General features: G+C 44.9%; 1 protein-coding gene across 2 annotated transcripts in view; it reads right to left on the bottom strand.

Moving 5' to 3' along the window:
- Window positions 1-18231: 18231 nt before the first annotated feature.
- The window catches only part of LOC118229645 (transcription factor IIIB 90 kDa subunit-like), a 56975-nt gene continuing 52624 nt past the window's right edge, over window positions 18232-22582 (bottom strand). For both annotated transcript variants that reach the window (XM_035421800.1, XM_035421798.1), the window contains exons 17-19: window positions 21303-21354; window positions 20011-20194; window positions 18232-19867 (exon numbers count right to left, since the gene is read on the bottom strand). In XM_035421800.1, coding sequence (XP_035277691.1) covers window positions 19827-19867; window positions 20011-20194; window positions 21303-21354 — 277 coding nt within the window. In that variant the 3' untranslated portion in view covers window positions 18232-19826. The remainder of the gene's footprint in view (window positions 19868-20010; window positions 20195-21302; window positions 21355-22582) is intronic.

Here is a 22582-nt window from a genome sequence, read left to right as displayed (position 1 = left end):
ATCCGAATCGCAGGCCTCGTCCACATCCGTACATCATGTTAAAAATTCAAGCAGCAAAAATGTTAGAGAAATACATTTTGTGCCTCTGCTCCTTTGTTTATATAGTCGTATTTTGCGGGATTTTGCCTGTACCGTCATCTTGCATGTCATTGGCCGAGCGCCTGAACATGATGACGCAAATATCTTCATCGGTGACTTTGCTGGAGGAGCAAAGCATACATTACATTACAGGCATTTAGCAGACGCTCTTATCCAGAGCGACTTACACAACATAGCATTTTACATTGTATCCATTTATACAGCTGGATATATACTGAAGCAATTACGGTTAAGTACCTTTCTCAAGGGTACAACGGCAGTGTCCTTACCCGGGAATCGAACCTGCAACCTTTCGGTTACAAGCCCAGTTCCTTACCCACTGTGCTACACTCCGTCCATCTTTTCCTTGAGTCCAGTGAGTCTGATGCAATGGAAGGTGAACAAACCGATGTCTCTTGTTTTTTGATAAGCAAAAAATGGAAATTAGTTGTTTCCAGTTCGTACACTTTGGTATAAATGCAAAGTTGTGACAGTTTTCTTCCCTCATGACCGTTTAACATAACAGAAATAAGTTACATAAATATATGTTTTACCAGTGTGCAAATGTAATGAACTATGCTTGCATGTTACATAGAATGAATATGCGAATGAGGAAAATGAAAAGGGGGAAAGCCTGGCAGAGGAGCAGAGTGAAGGTCATTACAGGCCATCTGGATGATGAAGAGGGACAACCTCCGTGAAGTCGGCACCCCATGTGATCAGAACATGAATACAAATATTGTCATTCGTTTGTGCCGATTTGTGCCGTAAAAATCATAATTTGTGCTTATGGTTTTTGATATAATTCACATTATATTTTATGAGCTGTGATGTCACTTTCCACCACAGGCAACTCCAAATCGCTCCAAAGTAGTCTCGGTCATTTGTTCTACGTTTGTACTCATTTGTGCCGTTGAAAGAAACAAATGTGTTATTTTTATTCTTTAGATATTAAACATTACTTTTTCACCATCATTGTCCAAAACACTCCAAAGTAGTCTCGTTCGTTTGTGCTGTATTTGTTTTGTTAAGTGCCATTATGTTTACATTACATTACATTATATTACAGGCATTTGGCAGAGCATTTCACTCTTATCCAGAGTGACGTACAACAAAGTGTATAACCATAACCAGGAACAAGTGTGTCAAAAACCCTAGAGAGAAGTACCGTTCCAATTGCAAGGAACAACCGCATAGTTTGACCTGGACCCTGTAGGTTACACTGATTAACACTAACACAAACAAGAACAGCAACAACGCAGTCTATGCAAAAATACAAGGAGTAGTTAAGACATTAACCATTAACTAAGTCAACTACGAAACAGCTACCTAGTTTCAACCCTAAGCTTACAGCCTTACATTTAGAGATTACAGGGAGGTAGGGAGGGATGGGGAGAGGTGCAGCCTGAAGAGGTGAGTCTTCAGTTGTCGCTTGAAGTGGGTCAGGGTCTCAGCTGTTCTGATCTCCACGGGGAGGTCATTCCACCATCGTGGGGCCAGAACAGACAGGTGACGTGGTCGGGAAGCGCAAGTGCAAAGAGGGGGAGGTGCCAGGCGTCCTGAGGTAGCGGAACGGAGGGGACTGGCTGGCAAGTAGGATTTCAAGATCTTGTGGAGGTATGCTGGGGTTGATCCCTTGACTGCTTGGTATTCTAGGACCAATGTTTTAAATTTGATGCGAGCCATAACAGGCAGCCAGCGGAGGGTAGTGAGGAGGGGAGTGACGTGGGAGTTTCTGGGGAGGTTGAAGGCCAGATGAGCTGCAGCATTCTGAATGAGTTGCAGGGGTCTGATGGCAGATGCCGGTAGTCCAGCCAGAAGAGAGTTGTAGTAGTCCAGGCGGGATAGTACCATTGCTTGGACCAGGAGCTGGGTTGAGTAGGTGGTGAGAAAGGGGCGGATTCTCCGGATGTTGTACAGGAAAAATCTGCATGCCCAGCTTACCGCTGCAATGTTCTTGGAGAGGGACAACCTGTTGTCCATCACCACTCCGAGATTCTTGGCACAGGATGATGATGTTACTAAGGTGTCCCCTAGGGAAATGGAAAAATCAAGGAGGGGAGAGGTTAGAACAGGAATGAAGATTAGCTCCGTCTTTCCCGAGTTGAGCTTCAGGTGGTGATTGTCCATCTAGCTCTGGATGTCCCTCAGGCAAGCAGAGATGCGGGCCGGGACCTGTGTGTCCGATGGGGAGAAGGAGAGAAAGAGTTGTGTGTCGTCGGCATAACAGTTATAGGACAAGCCACGGGCAGAGATTACAGGGCCAAGGGATCTGATGTATAAGGAGAAGAGAAGGGGACTGAGGACTGAGCCCTAGGGAACTTCCATGGCGAGGGGACGAGGCAGCGATACTTTACCTGCCCAGGCAACCTGGAAGGAACGATCGGAGAGGTAGGACTCAATCCAGTCAAGGACTATGTCACAGATCCCTGTTGCTGCCGAGGAGGACAGGAGGATAAAGTGCTGCACAGTGTCGAAAGCAGCGGAGAGGTCTAGCAGAATCAGGACAGAAGAGAGGGAGGCTGCTCGTGCGGCATGAATTGACTCACTGACCGAGAGGAGTGCAGTCTCTGTCGAGTGGCCAGGCCTGAAGCCGGACTGGTGGGGGTTGAGCAGGTTATTCTGAGAGAAGAAAGCAAAGAATTGGTTAGATGCAGCTCGTTCAAGCGTTTTGGATAGAAGAGGAAGGAGAGATACCGGGCGGTAGTTCTGGATGACTGAGGGGTCTAGTGTGGGCTTCTTCAGCACTGTATTTAAATATGAAGCCTTTTATTATTAGCCATGACGTCATCTTCCACCCCAACAAGCTCCGAATTATATAAATATATATATATATATATATATATATATATATGTGTGTGGTGTGGGGATGGCTGGTTTAAGCAGCCACACCTGCCCTGGGTCAAGCTAATTAGACCTGGCCAATTGGATAATTGGTGAAGAATTAGATAATTGGCCAGGCTAATTGGACCCAGGAACAGGAGTGGCTGCACCTGTGCGTAGTGAGGTAATCACTGCGCACAGGTTAAATCTGCCATCCCCACCCACACCAGGCAGCTTCTGTCATGACAGGGTTAACATCTGCTCATTTGGCTATACCATCTTGCCAAACCCTCGTGGAATAAATGTGGACTGTTTTAACATCATCTCCCTGTGTCTCTGTGCTGGAGGGCCCCAAGGAAAGCCACTTCGGTGGCCTGTGGCAGGCGTGTTTGCCACAATATATATATATATATACTCACCGGCTACTTCATTAGGTGACAAGAGTGGCACCCGGTGTGGTCTTCTGCTGCTGTAGCCCATCTGCTTCAAGGTTTGACGTGGTGTGCCTTCAGAGATGCTCTTCTGCATACCTCGGTTGTAACGACTGGTTATTTGAGTTACTGTTGCCTTTCTGTCAGCTTGAACCAGTCTGGCCATTCTCCTCTGACCTCTGCCATCAACAAGGCATTTTCGCCCAGAGAACTGCCACTCATTGGATATTTTCTCTTTTTCGGACCATTCTCTGTAAACCCTAGAGATGGTTGTGCATGAAAATCCCAGTAGATCAGCAGTTTCTGAAATACTCAATCCAGCCGGTCTGGTACCAACAACCATGCCACGTTATATATATAGGGTGTTAACTACTAGCTCTACCATTCAGATAGGCTTTGCCAGCTATAGCTAACTTGATGATATGCAAAGTTTGAGGTAAAAAAAAACATTTAAAGAAGACAAAAGACATTTCTAGAAATAGACGAGAACTTACTTGTATGAATAGAATGATTTTATACAACTTGGATAAGTAATGTATCATCATTTGGAGCAATATGCTTTCGTGTGTGTTTATCTATGTATACCCACTATTCAAATATGTATCCCCCCAGAAAAATAACAATTTCCTTAAGGGGGGCTTTTAGCTATTCTAATTGGCATTTTTTGAATTGATTAAATGTAGAGGCAGCAAAGAGGAAAACTTAACTGGAGGAAATAAAAGGAATTACCCTTTAGTTAGATCAGCTACCCCAGCTCTCCTCTAATGCAAACATTGTCCTTCACACCCAGTCTCTGCCTTGTTTGAATTTGTATAGCCAACAGTGTGGTCATTTACATATGAAAGGCTTCCCTACAGAACTGAATTGGTGGGGGTGGCAATTGAAGTTTTCGACCATGGATAACTGCCAGGCATTCCAAGTCAACAGCAATCAACAACAATTCACGGAAGTTTTCAGATTTAAGGGAAAATTTCTGTGAACCCGTCGTTAACCTCAACTTCCACAGGAATACACAGTGCTGATTACTGTCGATTATCTCTCTTTTCATGCAGTAGAGATCTGTAATTGGGGGTCTCTATTTCTTGGGGGGGGGGTGGTGCAGGGTGTATCCTATCATATATGAGCAGACTGTGTGCTGCATTGGAGGGCCATCTACCAGTACGTTTTTCTGCGCAATATCCCTGTTGATGAGGGGACCTTAAATCACACACTCAAACAGGTTTTCTCAATCACTGATTCACTAAAACTGGTTCTCTGAGCAAAAAATCCCAAACCATTAAATCTGCTACCAAAAGAAAGACTATTTTCTCAAAACTATAACTGTTATTCACCTGTTGTCATACATGTTTCAGATATGTTGAACCCTTTGTACAAAACACTACACACAAATATGTTTATGAAGCAAAGTACCATATGCTCATTTGGGAAGAACTGGCATTCATTACAAGTCATCAAAACCTGAACTCAATTTGCACACAATTCTCTAGAAGCAAAATTGTTACCACACCAATCAGAACCTCAGGATGAATAAAAAGAGCCAGAGGTGAGTTAATATGGTTTGGAACAATGGACCCAAATGATGCTGAAAGACCTGAATTAAGAGGGAAAGTACAACTGAGAGGAGGCAGAAGAGGAAGAGGAAGGGCAAGGAGAACATTTGTATCTGATGAGACCCGTGCTACTGTAGTTGACCATGTCCTTGGACTGACAAATTGCACAGCTGGCTCACTGACAATCCTAGAGTCCACGATCTGTTTCTTATGCCCTTTTCCCTGTTCCTAAACCCCATCAAGGAGTGTTTCACAGCATGGCAGTGGAAGGTATATGAAAGAAATCCATATGAGTGGGCAGACGTTCTCCAGGCAATGGATGAGGTTTGTGGGGACATTGCCTTGGAGTCTTGCCAGAGGTGGATAAGGCAAACCAAGGGGCACTACCCCTACCACCAGGGCAGGGCTAACATTGCATGTGATTTAGGTTAAAACCTCTGGCCTGACCCAGCCCTGAGGCAGAATGCTGTAAATGTGAATTTGTCTTTCATTAACAATGTGTATTAGCCTTTATTTTAGTTCAATAGTTTGGAATTATTTTTTCTTTAATTAAATTTTTGCTTGTTTCCAAGACTTTTCTTGTCTGTTGGAAAATTTGAATAAATTTTTGAACTTCGACATTGCATGCTGTTTTACTGTAACATTTGCACATTTACATAATATATGTAGATTATAATAACATGTTGTTGCAAAAGATGGTTACTGATTCATTAACAGCTTTTGCAGTACTGTTTTCGATTTATCTCAACAGTGTGTAATGTATATTCAGTAATGTCTTTCAGTAATGAGTTATCTGAAGGCTTTGAAGAAAGATGTATTTAGATAGAAGAAGATTAGATGTTTTTGAGTAAAGTGTTTAATTTTGTCTTAGAAATCTTAAAGGTTTGGTCAAAACAGTGTGAATTGTGTGTGTGTGTGTGTGTGTGTGTTTATAATTTTTGGAATATGGAGTATCATCTCAGGAAAGGTGTGTAAGCAGTTGTGAAAAACTGTGTGTACTGTAATACATCTATTTGTGTGCCTTTCATTTTCTGTTCAGGCTTTGGTAAAGACAAAAAAAAACCTGAGGCTGGGTAAAAGGGGACACTAAGGAACCCCTGTGGAAGGATGAGACTTTTCTTCTCCAGCACCAAGAATGTCAGAGTCTCATGGGCATGAAATAACATTTCTGGTCAGAACGAGATAACATTTTCAGTGTTATCTTGTTATCACAAAAAGCCTGGTGTACACACGAGAGAGAGTTTCTGGTGCTCTCTTGTGTGCACAAGATAACATTTTCAATTATTTTGTAAAAAAAAAAGAAGTAATCGTGTCACTTCAGGGGCTGTAACAGATCTTTGCTTTTTTGGCATATGTATGCTACTCTCTTATGGGTTAAAGTTGTATTCCTCTTGGGAGAGAGTGCCCCAATCCACAACGAACAACAGTGGAGAATCTTTAATATAGCCAGACATTTGTAGAACAGGCCAGAGCGAAGGGAGAACATGCTTTAATGAGTCTCTAAAGTGATTGTACAGAACAAGGCTTGACGGACCTGATCAAGCCAACCACCAACCCTCAGTAAAATAATCCATTCTAATATCTTAACCCAATAGACACAAGTAAAATTCCTGCAGACTTCAGACAATTTCAAAAGAAACACCTATTTTCGTCAATATTTACAACTAAATATTTTTTCATTTGGTTGCATGTTTTTGGCTAGTACCATGTTTCAGTGAAAATGCAGTTGAGTATTTCAAATGTGTATTTGACCCAGACTTGCCAGTCATTGAGTTCACATTTCATCCCGTTATGGGGTTTGTGAAGCCTCACTCTGATCAGCATTGGCACTCTGAGGCAGGGTAGCACATGGAGAGAGCCACCCTGTGGGAGTAGGAGTGGGAGTCATGTGTGTTGCTTTTGTAGAAGGAATATGGCTTTTGTCTTCGAGTTTATGCTCAGTGGGAGGCCCAGTCGCTGCCGTTGTCCCTTGGAGCAAACAGACATTAAGCAGTACCGATTTTATAGTTTTGGGGGAGGGGGAGGGGGGGGGCACCATATTTTTTTTAGCTCTTGCTTATTCATCTCTGCCCATGGCTTCACCGTTATCAAAATGAAGATGGGCACTAATTAAGACAGCTGGGTCGTTCGTCTCTCCGTTTCTTCCCAAGGGGGCCTTTTCAATGATATATCACGGCATATTAAAAAGCGCAGGAGCGGCAATGGGAATTAACAAGAGAGCCCGGCTCTTCTAATGCCAGTAATAATGATAATGAGGCCTGTCTGGGATAGACTCAAGGTATTTCTGGGTGACATCATCAATCAGACTGCTGTCTGGTGATGAGGGCCCAAGGAGGTCCTGGGACAGGTGGAAGGGTCAAGCAGTTCCCATCTCACCCCCTTTATTTGGGTTCACGTGTGTCAGGTCTACCTTCAAAAATAGATCACAAATCCACACCGCACTTCCTAATTTGACATTGTTCCCTCTCTCTCCCTCGCTCTTTCTCTTCCCTTTTTTCTTCTTCTGTCTCATGTTCTTCCTCCTCTCTTTTCCTGTTTTTTCCCCTGTCTTCACCCACTTCTCTTTCTTGCTACAGACAGTCTTCATCTGGGCTCAGCTATGTATTAATTGCCTCAAAGTTACCTGAATCCTCCCTGTAGATGCAAATTAATATTTAAAGGCCTGTTTGGTTGTTGACTTTTGGTCAATGCTCAGGCTATTCAGTTGGCTTGTGGGTAGCCTCTTCAGTTTCATATGTACGCATATTACTATCGTAGTAATATGACATAGTTGTAGTATCATAGTAGACAATCCACACAAGACTTTTTTTATGCACAAGATGAAAAATCCCAGAATAAGACCTAGCAAAAACAGACAATTCTTCTTCTTCTCTTAAAACTGTGCATGTGCCCCCACATTCTGAGAGGAGAGGAAGAAAGATCAAAACAAGCTGTGGGTCTTTAATTATGTTTCATTCAGAGGGCATTATGTGTGAGTGTGATCAGATTGAAACCCTCTGTCTTCTTCTTGTTCTCACTCTCTGTGCATTTTCTTCACATTGACAAGAGGGTCATAGTGTTCCTGAAGCTTCTGCACATTTGGTTCTAGAACATTTTGTCTTCCAGGAGCCTCATTTACAGAACGGACTTACGATCAATTTTTATCTTAAGTATGACTTACGCAGAAAACCACTTATAAGTAGTTATCATCTGTGCTAGCATTATATAAGGGGAAATCGCTGATTGTAAGGCACGTTCAAGTGCCGTCAATTTTAAGTTAATTTGAGATTTATAGATCACAGGTGCGTAAGTTACAAATGGGCTTCTTAGAACCTGCATAAGCAAGGCTTTTTATGCTCAGTATCTTTCATGAATCGAACGTAAGCACACCGTCGGAAATGATCTTAAGACTAAGTTCAAGTATAGATCTAAGAACATTTTTATAAATGAGGCCCCAGGGCTGTGACATCCACCACTGACTGTACTGATGGTTGCATGGTCACAGGGCCACCTGACAAGGTGTGTGTTTGCACGTGTGTGTGTGTGTGTGTGTAGTGCAGGAAGTACAAATTGTCTGAGGTCAATCCCTCAGTATGGTGTGTGTTCAGTTCTCAGGTTGATTTCAGTAGTTCTTAGCACTGGCCCAAGATCAGGCAATTGACTTGGTTTGACCTCTAGCGATGCTGTATCACCCTGTATTGTCATTCCTCTTTAACCATGGGGGGGAGTGGACAAAGAAGTCTACCCACAAACTGATAATTATGCTTGTAAGACATTCACCCACATAATCGTGACCCGGCATCTAAAGGAACTGAGAACACCCTCTGTCAGAGAGACTTCTTACGATTTACTGAGGAATTAAACATAGCCTGTGACAGGCTAACAAGCATTTCAACTAATATCCGTGAGGAGGTGTGACATTACAGCGGAATCTGCCAGTGTATCGTGGGAGAACAAGAACAGCCGTCTCGTGTTTAAATAAGAGATTGAGGAGTAGTGTTTCAATCCAGCACAGTGACTCAACTGGCAGGGCTTTTGTTGAGAATCCCTTTGAATTTCAGGAAATCGGGGGACTGTGAGGATTTATAAAAAGTCCTTTTTTTCATGGTTTCAGCACGTCACTGCAGAGGCTTCCAAATTTGTCCATTAGAGTCATGCAGGGCGGGGACATATGTTTGTGTGTGGGTGTGCATAATGTGCATAATTTTGAGACCATTCTGTTTTGTTTTGTTCTGCCACCTACCTTGGTCAAATCTCAAATATTTCACTGAGACACTAAAGCAACCGACAAAAAGTCGCTGGCTTTCTCCTCCATGGTGTCACCTGACCAGATGGAAAAGGTGATCTAATTGGAGTTGGAGAAGAAAGCTCTTCAATCCACCTGTCCCCTCAAAATAATGCTGCTCACAGTGCTAAAGTTTGTGCCCATGGCACAAAACTGTAGCAAACACTGGTGCTAAGCCTTATTTTTATCTGTATCCCCGACTGTTCTCACTGTTCAATTATTTCACTTAACTTATTCACTGGGTATAAGCATGTTTGTGCATGTCTGTGTGTGCGTGCATGCATGCATTTGTGTGTGTGTGTGTGTGTGTGTGTATGCGGGACCAATGTAGGGGTTGGGTAGGAAGGGGGATCTTTTAGGTCACTGACATCATACAACCATCTTCCAGTTCTACTTAATTTACTCGCAACAACCTTAACAACAGAGTAATCTCTTCGGCAAGATTCTTCATGAAAAGGAGGTATGAAGCCCACAAACCCTCAGAGTACCTGCCTGTTGTGGCAGTTGAGGAGGTAATGGACGCCTTGCAAAGATGAGAAGGCTAAACTTAGTAATTTGAGTTCAGAAAGTTTTTTTTCTTACTATTCCAATTCTGCAATAAAATAGAGTGAAAACAGCTGTTTTGTTAAAGCAAACCATTCCCAGGAGTTTTCTATAATGTCTGGAGACACGGGCTGTTTGGTTTTGTAACAATAGGTGCAGACCCTTCAGATAAACCATGTGTGCACGCTGTGGCAGAGCCATAGCCATATCCCCCCCCCCCCCCATTACCCCCCCATAAGGCTCCTGAGCCATAAAATATGGGCACATGCAAGCTATGTCTACGCGTACACTACGTCTGACAAAAGGGACAGATGTCCTAATGGCTACCAGGCCCTGTTTCGGACCTGACAATGAATTTTAAGATAATCTTTATGAGGGGACGAGGGGCAGGGACCGCAGTTTTGTTTAATCTCCCTCCCCATAAGGTCTATGTCAAGAACTTTCACTAGGCCAGTGTGTACAATATCCTGCTCAGTCACAGCAATGTCCCACACTGCCATGTACAGAAGTCTCAGGTTCCCTACTCTTTCTTGGCCACAGTTGCATGGAAATTTCATGGTTCATAAAACACTCATCACCTATCAGGGAGAAGATTTCAAGAAATAAGTTGGGATGCCAATTGAGTTTCTGCCACTTAGCTTCAGTAATGTGTCATGCTGATTGACAGGCTTGTCACTGACCCATAGAATCCAAGAATCTCAGTCTTATATGTAGTCATCATCAGCTGTAGAGGTCATTGACTTCAGATGTCTTATTTAGCCTATCAGGCCTTTGAGATTACTGAGCTCACCAGGGCTCTCTTTGTTCTTAATGATGTTCCAAGCAGTTGATTTTGGTAAGCGTAAGGATTAGCCTATGTCTCATAATGGGTTCCTTGACATTCATTGGCAGAACTCTGGTCCTCATGTTGACAAGGCAATAAAAAGTCTTGATACTAAAAAAAGTCTAGATACTACAAACCGTGAAACCAAGGTGCATATTAATACCCTTCTATAAAAGCTGCACTTGAAGCACATGAAAGTCTTTGTCCCCAACATTATTGAGCTCACTGAATGGGGAAGACATGGTGAAGAGGTTTAGTTATTGCACAACCAAAAATTTTACTGGGGGATCTAAGCGTGATTGAAGTGTGACTTTGACCGTGGCATGATTGTTGGTGCCAGGCGTGGTGGTTCCAGCATCTCAGGAACATCTGCCCTCCTGTGTTTTTCACGCGCAACAGTCCAGTGAGCGGCAGTTTTGTGGGCTAAAACACCTTGTTAATGAGAGAGGTCAGAGGACAATGGGCAGACCCATTCAAGCTAACAGAAAGGCAACAAATTCTCAAATGACAGCTGTTAAACAATCATGCAATGACTACTGTGGACTAAACAAGATTATCATGAAGAACCAGTACTCGCTCCCTGTGATGTCATAAGCTTTCGAGCAGCTCACAGTGCCATCGTCTTTACCAAGCTGGACCTTCGCAATGCCTACAATGTGGTCTATTTACAATAGGGGCCGACTGAACGACAGCAATCAGCAACTCAACCAGCTACTATGAGTACCACGTGATCAAATCTGGCCTCACCAATTTTCCATGCACTGGTAAATAATGTACTCAGTGACATGATTGACTGTTTTGTTTTCGTCTACCTCGATGACATCTTTAACTTTTTGAGTTCCCCAAACAACACGTTCAGCATGTCAGTTGCAAAGACTGCTACAAAATCACCTTTATGTCAAGCTGGAGAGTTGTGAGTTTCACATCTCTAAAGCACACATACAGGCACCGTTGACTCCTGTTGCCACATTGACCGGCAGAGCATTTCAGCACCTTGGACAGCACCAGTGGGACCAGAAGCCACTTCAGCACCCCAGCTCCACACTCAAATCTGGACAGCTCTGCAAGGGCTAATTATTGAATCAGGCAGCCAATTATCTGAGGGTCAGAAAGACAGCTGAAGCCCGTTCAGATAATTAGCTGCCTCACTACAGAAAGCCTTCAGTTTCTCAGACTAGCAGTTCTTTTCACCAAAACAAATTCACTCTTTCTCCACTGCAGACAGTGAAGCCAACTTATCCCCTACCAGCCCCATCCCACCTCCCCTGCCCGCCCCACCCAATTACAACTGCTGGTTGCCTCTTCTGTGCCATGTCTCCATGGTCTTGTGTTACACATGAAACAACTTTTGTAGGAGCAATTAATGGAGATGGTCCTTCCCACAAATCCCCCAAATCCTTCCCACATATCCCCTGAATCCTACCCTTGCATCCCCTGAATCCTTCACTCGCATCCTCTGAATCACTTATTGGAGATCTTGCCATCAGGAAGAAGACTGAGGTCTCTATCCTTTAAAACAAAAAGCACAACAGCTAATATCTGTTTGCCTCATCAGTGACACAAATTCACTAATGTTTAATAGAATTTTCAGATTTAGTGGGCTCTAAAATGTATATATATTCTCTAATTTTAAGTAATTTATGTAAGTTCTATGAAATTTATGTATGGGCATTCTTACTACAATTTTCTTAATAGAATTTCTCATTTCTAATTTTTAATAACCATAATGTAATTTGGGAATCTAAATGAAATTTCTGTCATTTTATTACTTAATGTAATTTATGTAAATTGTTTTTTAATTTCTGTCGGCTAAGTTCCCCCTGGGAAAAATAAAGTTATTCTATCCTATATCTTTTTGGAATAAAATATTACTTCCTAAAGAAAATCTTTTTGTTTAACAAGTAATATTTTAGCATAAAAAATTTCAAAAGAAAAATAGCATTTTCCCAGTTTTTTGGCATAAACTATAACTTGTTACCTGCATTATTTAACAGCCTTTTTTGCTCATTTGAATAAAGATGGGTTCAGTAACTTGTGACACAGCTGTTTTGCTGAAGGTATCTGTTCCCATCCTAAAACGTATCACAGGGGCAATGATACCAATTCACCTCCCTCACACTGGAATGATTGCTTTTGGACGTACCGCCTGACAGCAAGTGCGTGTGTTAAATGTTGAGCAGGTCCGAGGCTTTTCCTCCAGCCTCAGCCTTAATTAGGCAAGAAGACACTGACGGGTGGAGAGGAGGAACTCGAGACTGCTGCCTGACAGTGTATTCCACGGTGACCGTCAGGAAGTCACATGCTTCACGGGTAAGCAACTCCCTCAGGTATAAGTGGCAAAGCACACGTTCAGTGGGATAATTAACAGGGCTTCGCCATTTAACTGAAACTGAAGTGGAGTATACGAGAGAAGACTGGTAAGACTATCTCAAACTCTTAATGGTTACAGGGCCACTTTATTTAGTCTTTCGGTGTCATCCTGAGGGCGTGTTTCAGCGTGGGAGCACCTTTTGTCAACACACTTGCAGAATACTGTCTTTATCTTGAGTGGGAGTACAAAAAAAAAACAATTCAAAATACAAACATTACACAGTGCTGCCAACTAACTTTTTTGGTTGGACTTTGGATTTTCATTTTGGGTTTACCCTTGGAATCAAGTTTATGTACTGTATGTTGCTCAGAGGTGTTGGAGCTCTATCACACCAGAAATTTGAACCTAAGACTTCCAGGTACAATGTACTGACCACACAGTAATGGTAGACTTAAGGTAAAATATGTAGTCCGTTTACCCCATGCTATCTGACCCCTGCTTGCCCACTTCAATTCCACTGGTATCACTGTAGTCTATGTACAGTATCAATGATCCAAGAAGCAGTTCTTTAGTTGGGGACAACTAAATAGTTGGGGGGATCTCATTGAAACAATTTTTTTGAAAGTGAAACGTCTCACAGAATGCTAATAAAATGCCACAAAATTATGTCAGTGTGACACGGCAGAGATAAAGACCCAGATTACTGGTTGACTTCTCCAGGCAGGGTGCTGCTGTTGTAACCTTGAGTAAAGTACCCTATTTGTGCCTGAAATCAAAGAAGCCAAAGCTGTTTCAGTGGATGATATGAATAATATACAGTATTCACTGTATGACTACCTCCAAGCTTATTTACAGTAAAAGAAACAACAGTACTGATCATATTGCCAAAATGCCAACAAATATATTATTTACCAGGCTTTGGGAGTCAAACACGATGCTTCCCTGAAACTGTGATTAAACACTACAACGCTGGTGTTTAATCACAGGCGAACCTTGGAACCTTCTAACTGCTAATTGTCCCTTTCGTGAGCTTGAAGGGTAATATGTGCACAATCTACTGTACCAGTCAAATACTGCTGAATAGTCACAACAGTAACAGAAACCAGACCTGATCCAGGAGGAGCCCTCAGCTCACTTTTTATTAAGATTCAAAATGAGCTTAAAAATGAGGCTGAATTGATTTCTCAGAGAAAGCCATTTCCATTTGGACTGTAAAGAAAGAAAGGTCCATGATTACTAACCATGGGCCTGATTTACTAAGACCTTTAGCATGTGACAAAACCTTTTAGTGCATGCAAAATGAATAACCAATCATTGGTTATGATGCTTGTTTTGCACCAATCATTGGTTGCTTTGTTAGTTTTGCATGTGCTGAAAGGTTTTGCACATGATAAAGGGCTTAGCAAATCAGGGCCCAGATGTGGATGTGGATTAATGTACAGTCATGGAGAAAAAAAACACAACAACAATGTCATATATAATGCTGTTTTTGGCACTGGATAGTAGTAGCAATGCAGTTCAATCCTTTGCACCATGGAGCACAGTATGGTTGAGATGTTAAGGCTGGGGTTCACTTCTATTTTTTTCATCCCCCTAAAGTGTCCCAACACTGACCGAGGACCACCAGCTCAAAGAACTGTCTGAACACCTTTACCTAACAGGCTGGACAGCACTGGCTATTTAACAAACTAGTACATGGAAGCATATCTAAAATGGGACACTGTATAGCCTACAGTGGATTTATTTCAGTGCAATGTACAATAAAATATATACTGTACATTATATATACATTATGGTGATTACCAATGACATAATAACAATATTACTGCTATTGCTGACGCAGCCTTGAAGAAATACCTGAATTACTTCAGTAATAGCTGCATAAACACACAATGGGAACTGAGAACAAGACATCAGGGAGTGCATTAGGCATAAGAGCAGGGGGCTCTGCCAAGCACTTTTGTTGAAAAATGGGCGGCTACTGCACATCCCACGCCTTAATAGTCAATAAGCGATGGCAGTAAGGGGGCGTTAAGCTGCATTAAAAAAAACTCACACGATCTGCCCACACAAGTTAAAAGAGTCTCTGCAGAATTTCCGAATGCAAACCCATAATAAAAAAAAAACAGAAAAGGATTCAAGATTAACGGTTGCCTTGACAGCAAGCGGCAGAGCGAGATCCACGAACAGCGGCCGGCCCTCGTTTCCGTGACGAGCGCGGCTCTGTTTCGACACGCGCGATTTGCATCCGCTTGCGAGGCGCTCCGCGGCGTTCTTTCTGCGCGAGTCGCGCCCTCCAAAAGAGACTCCGCCCAGGACCAAACAGGCTGCGCGGATGCGACAGACCGGTCCAGGTCGCTGGAACGAGACAGGAGGAAAGCACATTTCCATACCCGTCGTCTAAAGCAGGAGCCTAATTAGCATGCGGGCGCGCGACGCGGCGCTGGGTCTCAGCCGCCCCCGCGCGCTCCGCCTCCCTCCGAGCGGTTTGCCGATGACCGATAGCGAGCGCTGAAGGTTGGCGCCCGGCCTTCAGGAGCCGCTTCTGAGGCGCTCGATCATCGCGCCGCGTTTATCGCTCTTTATAAAGCCCGCCTCCGCGCCGCGGTGCCCGGCGCCAGTGAATAACCGCTACCCCCCCCCCCCGTTCCCCCTCCCCTCCCCTCCCCTCCTCCCCCCACGGCCACCCCCCCTCCGCCCTCCTCTTGGGCAGAGCAGAGCAGAGCTTAACGAGCTGCAGAGTGCCCAGATCATAAGCGTGCCGAGAGCCGTCCGTCCGCCTTTTAGCGTCGAGCGCTCGCGGCGGCGGCTCGCAGAGGCGGTTTGTCATTAACGCCGCGACGCCCCTCCCGCGCCGGCCTCCGGGCGCCGCGGCACACTCGCAGGGCTTGGAGGGCGTACTCGTGAGCGGCGAGCGGCTTCTGTAATTCTGTCGAGGTCAGCCCCGCGCTGTAATCTCTGAGAGATGACCGCTCTCCTTTTGAGAGAGCTACGCCGTGCGCTCCACGGATCGCCGCCCGTCACTTAGCGGACAGAAGAGGCGCTACGAGTCGCCGCTGCGGTGAAACGAGAGCTGAGGAGTCCGAGACACCTGTGGCTTCTGGGGCTGCTGTGTGACCTCTGACCTCTGGCCTGCAGCGTGATCCATGACCTTTGATCATGGAGCACTGGAGCTGGGTCTGCTGTACGACCCCTGACACTGTAACCTGTCTAAATACACCTCTGTGCCCCATCCACGAGGCTGAGGCAGGGAACATGGATTTGGGGGTGCGAATCGGGGGGGGGGGTGCTAGCAGACCACAGCCTTCGCATCTCCTATAAATCTGGCCTCAGGGGAATTTTCGAGTTTCTTTAGCCACTTGCCCTTATGGCTTTGCATTGACTTCAGTTTTGAACCACAACTGCTTCAAACCCTATATTGCTCTAGAGATGATAATCCCCCTCCTGCCACCTGACCCCCCCTTCCCCGCATCCAGACAAGTTTGCAAAATTCCTTCACTAATATAAATAATGACTGAAGCTGGTTCCTGGTACTTAGAATTTTCAAAATTTGGCTAACGTTCAGGGTCCGGCAGATTGTACATACCCCAAAGATGGCCCTTTCGAAGCCTCAAAGTTCAGGAGCAATGATTGAGTCAAAATGTCTGGCATCACCCTTTAAACTGAATTTTATTGTCAGGAACCAGCTGAATGAGTGTAGCGAGTTCTAACGCAGCTCCCTCACAACCCAGGACACAGAGGAACAATAATGGATTGCATTTATATAATGTCTTTTCTGTCACTCTCTAAAAGTGCATTACAGCAAAGGGGTGAAGCTCATCTCAACCACCACCTACGTGTAACACCCACCTGGGTGAGACACGGCAGCCATTTTGTGCCAGAACACTAATCACGTATCAGCTGATCATGATCTACTACACAGTCTCATCGAATGAAAAACAACATGCTGGGGGTGGCTCGGGGGCTTTACACAATGTGTGCATTGTGAAGTCGGGATCAACTTTTCTGTTGCACTGCGCTACTTTTTTGAACAGGTGTGGTGTCAGTGTTCTATTTCCCACGAGGGACACCAGAGAATCACTCAATTTGTCACGCAAGACCAGAAAGACCAGTCATACCAGCCAACTGTATCTTAGCGCGCACGTTAACCGTGTGCTCACTGGTGAGTCTTAAAAGCTATTCGTGCAACTTTCACAGATACAAATATTACAGAAAGCACAAATATGATGTACAATATTACACACGTGAAAGGCAACAGCTGATATGTTTGGAAATATTACAGCAGGCCCTTCAGCTTATGTGAGAAATAGATTTTCTCGCGTTTGGGATTGCAAATTATATTATGAAGCGTACCCTCGATTGACAAGCTGTGCTCTCATAAGACTGCGGCAGAGGAGTCCTCCCCCCCGCCCCGCCCTTGCAGAGGACCCGCTGCTGCAGCATGCCGGGGGTTTGGGACAAGGCAGCGACCGGTGGACACTGCACTCGGGACCAGAGCCCCCCAGCAACGGGCGGCCGCGTCACTGAAACACCTCCGGCCGTACGTCCCCCCGGATACCCGCCCCCGCCCCCTCCGGATGACGGACGCCTCTCTCCCCGTCTCCGCGGCGGCGATTATGTCATCGTTTTTGTGACGGGCTGTTTGCGGTGTCACGCCGCTCCTTGAACGGGGAGATCCGCGAGTGTAACAGTGCTCAGAAACGGGTTTTCTTCCGACGTTGTGAAAGAATAAACGAGAGATGTTGTTTTACCGCTTTCTCCTGCGATGTTTCATTTTCTTTTAAGGGGAGGCTGGAGGGCGGTTAGCCCTACCCGGAGAACTTTATCACGTAAGAATCTGCAGGATAATCTTTGGAGGGTGACAGCAGTTGTCCATCATGCGCCTCTCTCTCTCTCTCTCTCTCTCTCTTTCTCTTTATTTCTGGGAGCCGCCCTCACAGTTCACTTCCACCGTGCTCCCATTTTATCCCTAATGTTTGCACTTCATCAAAACGAATCACTCCAATGAAGCAGCAAAACAAACGACCAGAAACCGGCTGTGTTTGTGTGTGTATGAAAACGAGTGTGACCCTGCATGTGTGAGAGAGTGAGAGATAAAGATACAGACATACACGCAGTATCCCATAACCCTCACAAAAAAGCTCAACAATATTCATTTCAAAAGTGCAGTAAAAAAACCCGCAACAAAATTGCATTATGGGGCTAAAATCACTCCCTTATTTCCCATCAAACCCAGGAAAGCAGTGAGAGAGCGTGAAGAATACAATTCCCAAAACGTGCAATGGAGGGCCCTTGCTAATAAACAGGAAGTGGACGAAATGCAGGGGATACCCAGGCCAGTGGGCGGAGCGGCCTACTCCATCGAGATATACAAGAACACACACAAAGAAAGACACACCCCAACGAGACTGCTTGGAATGGAACTTTACTAAAAATGCCATTGGTGGACGTCGCCGACAGCAGGCTGGCCGCCCAATCGGAACGGAAGGAATGGGCTGGTGTGCGGCCAATCCCGCTGCACAGTCAAAGCGTGGGGTCATTAAAATATGTACAATCATGCATTTGTTCATCGTCTTAAAAATCAGATTATTTAAAACAGAGGAGAATGCTCCTGCTGAGATAAGGAAACGGATAAAATGCCCATTGAAATTTTGGAATGTTCCAGAAGAAACTAAACACATAAATACAAAAAACATACAATCCTAAAACAGTACAGCCAAAGATATTAACATGTACATTGGTATATACAGGATACTTGTTTTGCAAACAACCCTTTTTTTGTAGTCCTTCAATCTGTACATATTGAAATACATACCCAATGCCAAAAAATGTACATACAGGATGTCTCACTTCTGTAGTTAAATAGGAAATAGAAGAATATGGGGGAAAAAACCACACAAATCCATTAAAGCTAAGAGAGCTAGCTATGTTCTGGAGCTTAAAGGCATATGAATCATGCAGAAACCAGGATTAAACAGATGCCCTGTTATTGGTCAGACTTCATGATTTAAAGCTCTGTTTCGAGCAGCTACACTGCTTTGGGAATTAATTTGCTGGATGCCTTTGGAGCTGCCGTTGATACTGTGTGCGTTCGGGGGTTTACAGCAATGGATCTTAAACTGTAGTCCTGGACGGCTGCACTGTCTGCAGGTTGACATCATTTAATTTCAATCAGCAGCTAATTGATGCTGTGGATGCAAGGTGTGTTGAGAGAGAGACAGAGAGCGAGAGAGAGAGAGAGAGAATCCTACTGTAATTATCTACAGAAAAGCCACAGAAAAGCACTTAAGTTGTTGCACACAATGAAAACCACCAGTCACTCCAAAGTCCTCCAGGATTTGAGTTTCAGATCCCTGGTCTAGAGTCTTACCCGTAAGGCGTGCCAATTGCACTTCACATACAGAAATAATGAGTTAGCAGTCTAGTGATGCAATAGGGCTGTACACCTTGTCTTGAAAGGTGGGAGGGTGGCCAGAGGCCTACTTCCAGCTAAAGCCCTACCTATCCTAGAAAACTAGATGTGGTGAACAAAGAACAATCTAGTGACAAGTCAAAAATACAATCTCAGCCTCACCATAGGGTGAGCAAATCAGCTTATAATTCCCCCTTCCCCTTCCTGTTCACAGGCATTTTGAACAGCCCTGGAGAAGAGCTCACTAATGTCCGTCTGGGCTGTGAATGAGACCACCAGGGCGTGGTCAGTGCTGACACTTTCACACAGCGGCTGTAGGGAGTGTTCACAGTGACTGCTCAGAGAACTCTAATGAGCCGGCTAGCGGCACGGCTGTTATAACTGGTCTCTTTGTTGCCCGTGTCATCCAGAAGCTGGTGTTGATTGGTATGTTTAGACCCCTCCCCCGAGCTGCTCCGCCCCTTCACAGGCCCCTTCCCTGGGCTCACTGAGCCTCCCATCTCCTCCAGCAGTGACTCCCGCTCCCTGAGGACCAGGGGGGAAGCCAGGTCAGTGCGTCGCAGAGGGCCGGTACAGGGACACGGCCGACCGCTACAGCCCCTCCTCTTCCTCGTCCACTTCATGCCCGTAATCTGAGAGCGGGAGGGAGACAGAGATGTCAATGTCACTGTACCGTGTGTGCATGCGCATGCGCTTGTGTGTGTATGCATGTGCGTGCATGTGTGTGAGTATGTGTGCGCGTGTGTATTGCGTGTGTGTGATTTTCCCCACTTACCATTGTTCCCCAGTAGCTCCATGGCGCTGACACAGGGCTCCTCAGCCTCCTCTTCCTCCTCCTCTGCCTCCTCCTCGTACACCACCGGCCCGGTCTCCACCACCACTGTTACCGAGGGGCCAGCGGGCACAGGCACGGGCGCGGGCTCGGGAGCGGGCGTGGGCGGGGGGCTGGCGAGGGCGGCCTGGTGGAGCAGATGGTGGCGGGGCGTGAGATGGCGGTTTTGTACGCCCCCCGTACGCCCCTGCGCACACAGACACAGGCCGGCTTCCTTCTGACCCCACTGCTGGCTGACCTCTGACCTCTGCACTGGCTGCTTGGTAACCTCAACCCAAGCTCAAAGGGGCTGTGTCCGAGTCAGCCTCCTAACTACTGTGTCCTCAAAATATGTAATGTCTACTAAGCATACTGCGTACTGTCTAGCGATTACTTTCTACTATGTGATGGGAAGTACGCGAAAAATATCCTCCATTCCACGTACTGTGGAAGTGTCGTAAGACATTCTGCCCAAGCACAACCACGCACACGTGTCACTGGTGTTGTTGAAGGAAAACGTCAGCGAAGCTGTGCCTCAATTATACAGCAAAGCTGCTTGTCATATTTATGGGACCAAAATGGTTGTTTACTTCCTGAAAAGTGTGCTCCCGTATATAGTCAGCGAAACCCCGGAAATAAGTAACCCAGGTATTTTAAGTACACTACATTTAGAGAAAATTTCACCTACTTAACAACTTTTTCATCCAGTGTACTCAACAAGTATACTCAATAGCAGGCAATTGCGCTGATTTGGACACGGCCCAGGACACTGGTTCAGTGCATTATTCATTTACCATTTGTATGCTGTAAATGAACTGAGCAGCACAACACAAGCAGGGCACAAATTCAGTAATTATCACTAAGTACTTAGTACAGATAATGCTCACAGCCACCGTTTATGGGCATTACACTGACAGAACAAGCTGCAGAGGTAGAATACACCTAACTCATGACTCCCACTCAAAATTCTGTTGCATAACCAGTGTTTCCAGACACCATTAGCACTATCAGGAAATTGCTCTCTGGTTATAAAAAGCAGAACATCCATCAAGCCTTCCAGACTTTAATTGCTGCTGGTAATTTCACGTTTCTCTAGGACCCCCTCTCTCATTAATCGTTTTTGTAATGCCTGGTGACTTTTATGATTGCTGTTATTATTTTGTGTTTCTCAGTACAGTATGCCATGCATTAAATACCTAATATTTACAGCTCTAATCATACATGTTGGACATTAAGGTATTGTGACTGGGTCTCACCTGTTCCACAGCGAGCTTCTTATTGGCTTGGGCGGATATCAATGGGCGGAGTCTGAAAGAGAATGGGCGGAGCAATAATCATCTGAGGTGAAAGGGAGAGAGAACATCACTTCTTGGGTCTTGCAGCACACAGCCAGTTCTGTCTTTTGAATGAAGAGTGTGATCCCAATGTCAAAACAACTTATGCACCCCAGTCTAAATATCAGAAATACATTTAGTCCAAGACCATGTTTTGCAGGCAAAAAAAAGGCCCTGCAACTCCTGAAGCACTCCGCCGACATTTCCAACAAGGTCGCCAGTTGACGAGTAACAGGACTTTCCATTTTAACCATTTGAAGAGTTGGGTTTTTGGAATGTTTTTTCAAAATTCAAAAGTCAGTGTTCTAGAACTCCATGACTTTCAGTTACTGGTAGTGATAGCTACTTCACCATAGAATGTCCAGGTAAGAACATTCTAATCACATATTTGTGATCTCACACCTCAAAGGGTCAAACGTTAATTAATTCTAAAAACATACACCGAAGCGTTCAGAAAATGAACTGAGCGACACTCGTGATCTGGTGGTCGTACGGTAAAGCTGCCCGACTGCTTGGGCCTCCAGTGGTGATGAAGATGAGGGGATTCATGAGCGCTGTGAAGGACAGACCAGCTGTGTACTGTAAATCAGCTACGTGAATCGTTCTCACCAGCAAGGCACCCTCACTACATAAAATGAGAGTCACTGACAACATGAAAACATCCAGACGCTGGTGAAGGTCAGTGGCTGAAACGTCCGTTGTTTGGTCGTTTAGAGTTTTGAGCATTATGGACAATAAATACATTAATAAATGAAATCTCTGCTGAAGCCTCCTCTTTGAATTGTTTCTATTTGTCTTTCAGATTTTTCCACTTGTTTGATCACATTAGATCGACGCACCTGGTTTCTGCTTCAGATCTAAGTGGGTAAAGACAATGGCGCAGACTTTCTCTACAGGGTAACATGAAAGCGGACAACATGAATAAACTGTTTCAAGTTTCAAGGTCTCGCCTCCTGTCGCTGGTGTATGGCACGTTAACACACGCAGCATGCACACACACACACACACGCGCGCTCACGCGCATAAATGCACGGACGTATGCGCTCACGCGGGCTCACAGACGCGGTCGCAGTACTCAGGGAGCGTCTAACCATCGGCCAACACAGAGGACTCTCTTTCAGTGCCTTTCAGAAAAAAAGTCTTTTAATTACTCTACTAGGGAGGGCTTCACACGCACAACTCCCTCAGACACAGACATTTGC

This window comes from Anguilla anguilla, chromosome 6 (assembly GCF_013347855.1).
Source record: "Anguilla anguilla isolate fAngAng1 chromosome 6, fAngAng1.pri, whole genome shotgun sequence".
Taxonomy (NCBI): Eukaryota; Metazoa; Chordata; class Actinopteri; order Anguilliformes; family Anguillidae; genus Anguilla; species Anguilla anguilla.
The sequence above is the reverse complement of the archived record's forward strand: the minus strand, read 5'-3'. Positions and strand labels throughout refer to the sequence as shown.